Source organism: Lactuca serriola, chromosome 9, assembly GCF_051521515.1.
Source record: "Lactuca serriola cultivar US96UC23 chromosome 9, Lser_US96UC23_V15, whole genome shotgun sequence".
In the NCBI taxonomy this organism is placed as follows: domain Eukaryota; kingdom Viridiplantae; phylum Streptophyta; class Magnoliopsida; order Asterales; family Asteraceae; genus Lactuca; species Lactuca serriola.
In genome coordinates this window covers 147,568,030-147,571,352 of record NC_136416.1, presented here as the reverse complement: position 1 = coordinate 147,571,352, position 3,323 = coordinate 147,568,030, and the positions used below count along the sequence as shown (strand labels likewise).

At 35.7% G+C, this 3,323-nt stretch overlaps 1 protein-coding gene across 1 annotated transcript; it reads left to right on the top strand.

Moving 5' to 3' along the window:
• The first annotated feature begins 1,339 nt into the window (after positions 1–1,339).
• Positions 1,340–2,858, top strand: LOC145074273 (peroxidase N1-like). The gene is made up of 3 exons (XM_079020680.1): positions 1,340–1,888; positions 2,017–2,182; positions 2,269–2,858. The coding sequence occupies exons 1-3, from the start codon at positions 1,490–1,492 to the stop codon at positions 2,685–2,687; spliced, it is 984 nt and encodes a 327-aa protein (XP_078876806.1). The 5' UTR covers positions 1,340–1,489; the 3' UTR covers positions 2,688–2,858.
• Positions 2,859–3,323: the final 465 nt, after the last annotated feature.

Here is a 3,323-nt window from a genome sequence, read left to right as displayed (position 1 = left end):
TGTACCCGACTATTCAATAATAGTATGCATTGAAGATCAATATTTTTGTTCTTATTCTATATTTCGTCTTGTCTAATTCACTTGATTAGGATTCCACACCATCAAGTGAATCCGAATGATACATTGTAGAATTTTTGGGTCTTAGAAAGTATAAATGCAAAACTTGTGCAAATATGGAATGAAAAACACGTACGAACATGTAAAAGAGGAAGATCAATCTTTATTCCAATAATAAGTTATGTCATGATCTGTATCATGTCTTAATGCGACGATGTATAGTAATAGATTTGAAAGATGACTTAAATCATGTACCATATGGATTTGAACACATGTTTAGGGAGGTCGGATGTGATGGTGGGGCCGACAGCTAAACATGGTGCTATTGTTTCTAGATGTTATCTAGACAATAATTGTATTATGTTCCTGATCCCAAGCTCATTTATGTTCCCTCATGGACGGTCAAAGATGGTAATAATCTTTTCCATCCGGCCGTACTGGTCCATTTTATTGATATGTCGCTCCCTTTTTCCATTGATGATGCTTATTTCTTGAAGCATCCAAAATTGCAAGATATTTTAATTCCTCTTGAGGAAGGGCCAACATTTGATTATAATGGAGGATATCCTTAGGCATGATGATCGAGTGTTTACTTGTTGAGAACCCTATATTACACTTATAAGTCAATTTCATTTTTTTTATCCCTTTAGCGTTTTTGTTTCTATTTTTATTTCATTTTCCTTTGAGGATGGGCCACATCCTTTCTCTCCATCTTGTATTTTTGTTTTAGTTTTCAATTATCTAACTTTTAATTTGGAGGAGCCAAAAAAACTCGTCATGGCTTTGTCATGGTAAATCAATGTTCCAAGGTTTGTCCTTAACGTCAAGTTTTAACAAAATGCAATCTTAATTAATATATGTATTTAAAAACGGAAAATAGAAGAAAATACATAAAAAAATATTAATTATATAAAAAAAATTCTTTCTAAAATCACGTTTTACAAATTACGTGACTGTTAAAAATTTGAAACTTGACATTAACGTCAAAGTAACGAATAACGTTTTTTAAAATCATGACTTTAGCGTATAAATTAATCATTTTCTTTCATGCTAAATATGGTGCTATTGGGTCGCACTCTCAGCAATCAAATTGACGAAATATTGTTGATTAATATGGTATCAAAATATTAAGCAATTAACTTAAAAATTAATATAGTAAAACTCTAAAAAAAATATGTGTTTAACGTGGGATTTGCATGTTTATGTATGTGAATCGGATCCATTAAATTACGAGGAAGCTTCGACTCTTTCCCTTCGTTTACATCTCAAATGGCCGACTTTGTTTACTTTCATTACCTCCATAATGTTTGAATTTCGCCACACTCGTTTACCTCCACTCACTATAAAACACCTCCTTCCTCCGGTTGTCATATACCAACTTAATCCAATACTTCAATTAAAAGATCGAAAACAGAAGTGTTTCTAACTAGTAATGGAGGTGTTTTCACGTAACAAAGGAACCCTTTTCTTTCTTGTTTTGTTTGCCTCCTTGATCACCTTGGCACTTGGCCAAACCCGAGTAGGTTTCTATCAGACCTCATGCCCAAGAGTTGAAGCCATCGTGCAGGCTGCTGTGGATGCAGCTAATCGGGCCAACCCAGGAGTCCCACCCGGTTTGGTTAGAATGTTTTTTCACGATTGCTTTGTTAATGGCTGTGACGCCTCTATCCTAATTAGTGGTACTGGTAGTGAGAGAACTGCTGGGCCCAATACTCTACTGAGAGGCTACGAGATAATCGATGCTGCCAAGACCCAGCTTGAAATCGAATGTCCTGGAGTGGTTTCCTGTGCTGATATTCTTGCTATCGCTGCCCGTGATTCTGTGCTCCTGGTAATTTATTAATACCTCAATGTTTATATTAACTTAGGCATTTTGAATGCGCCAGTAGAAATGGTAAAAAGCAGTGTTAAAACTATGTAATAATATTTATATATTTTCAATTATTGTTGTCTATATAGGCTGGGGGAATTGCGCGTTGGCAAGTACCAACTGGTCGGAGGGATGGATTGGTGTCACGTGAAGCAGATACTACAAATCTGCCAGCTTTCAATGACTCCGTTGATGTCCAAATCAGGAAGTTTGCTGAGAAAGGTCTTAACACCCAAGATCTTGTTACCCTTTCTGGTAAGTTAACCAAAAACAAGAGTTCAATCATTGCTAAGAAAGAAATTAATAAACTGATGTGTTTCTGGGTTTTGTTGATTTTGCAGGAGCACATACACTTGGAACAGGAGCGTGTTTAGTGTTCAGCTACAGGCTATACAACTTCAACAACACCAATGGTCCCGACCCGTCTATTGACCCTGCATTCCTTACCACGCTCAGAAATCTGTGCCCCAACGGAGGGGATAGTAGAAGGCGTGTGGCTCTTGATACTGGTAGTGAAAATAGATTTGACACTTCATACTTTGCAAACTTGAGGAGCGGGCGAGGAGTACTTGAATCTGATCAACTGCTGTGGGGAAACCCTACAACACGAACAATTGCACAACGGTTTCTTGGAGTTAGTGGACTAGTAGGATTGACCTTCAATGTTGAGTTTGCGAGATCAATGGTGAGGATGGGTAATATTGAGGTGAAAACTGGAACTCAAGGAGAAATTCGTAGGGTTTGCAGTGCATTTAATTGATCAATGGCAAATCTAAGTGAGAATCTATGAGGGTCAATTTTGTTTCGTGTATGTGTTAATATATTGTGTTTCTACAGTAATAGTATGTGTTTCACCACTTTTTACGTGCGTATTATTATTGTAATATGTTTTATAAAAAGAAATCAGAAAATAATGTGGTTCCATTGTTTACTTGCACGTTATATCGCTAATATAGAATTTACAGTACTAAGGAATTTCTGCTGTTAGTCGCATATATGCTATAGATGTTCTATAAGTAATTGAATATTAATAAACTGCAAGCATCTATATTGATTAACCACTTTAAAAATCCATGAACATGTTACGTTGTGATTTGCAATAAGCTTTCAATAAATCTTCTAAAATTTTATAAATAGATCATATTGTACTTATTTAATTAAAATACATATCTATTTCACTTTTATCTTTTGTATATTATGATAGTTAAAAGACCAAATTAAATATCAACAATATTTTTGTTCTCTATCATATTAGCCACAACAAGAATGGGGAGTATTAGGGTGGTTGCTTTTTGCGACGACAAAACCTTTAGCAACGACACCAGGCAAGGCACATTTGGTGTCACAACGAAAACACCAATGTCGTCACTAATAGCGTCGTTGCTTAATGTGTGCC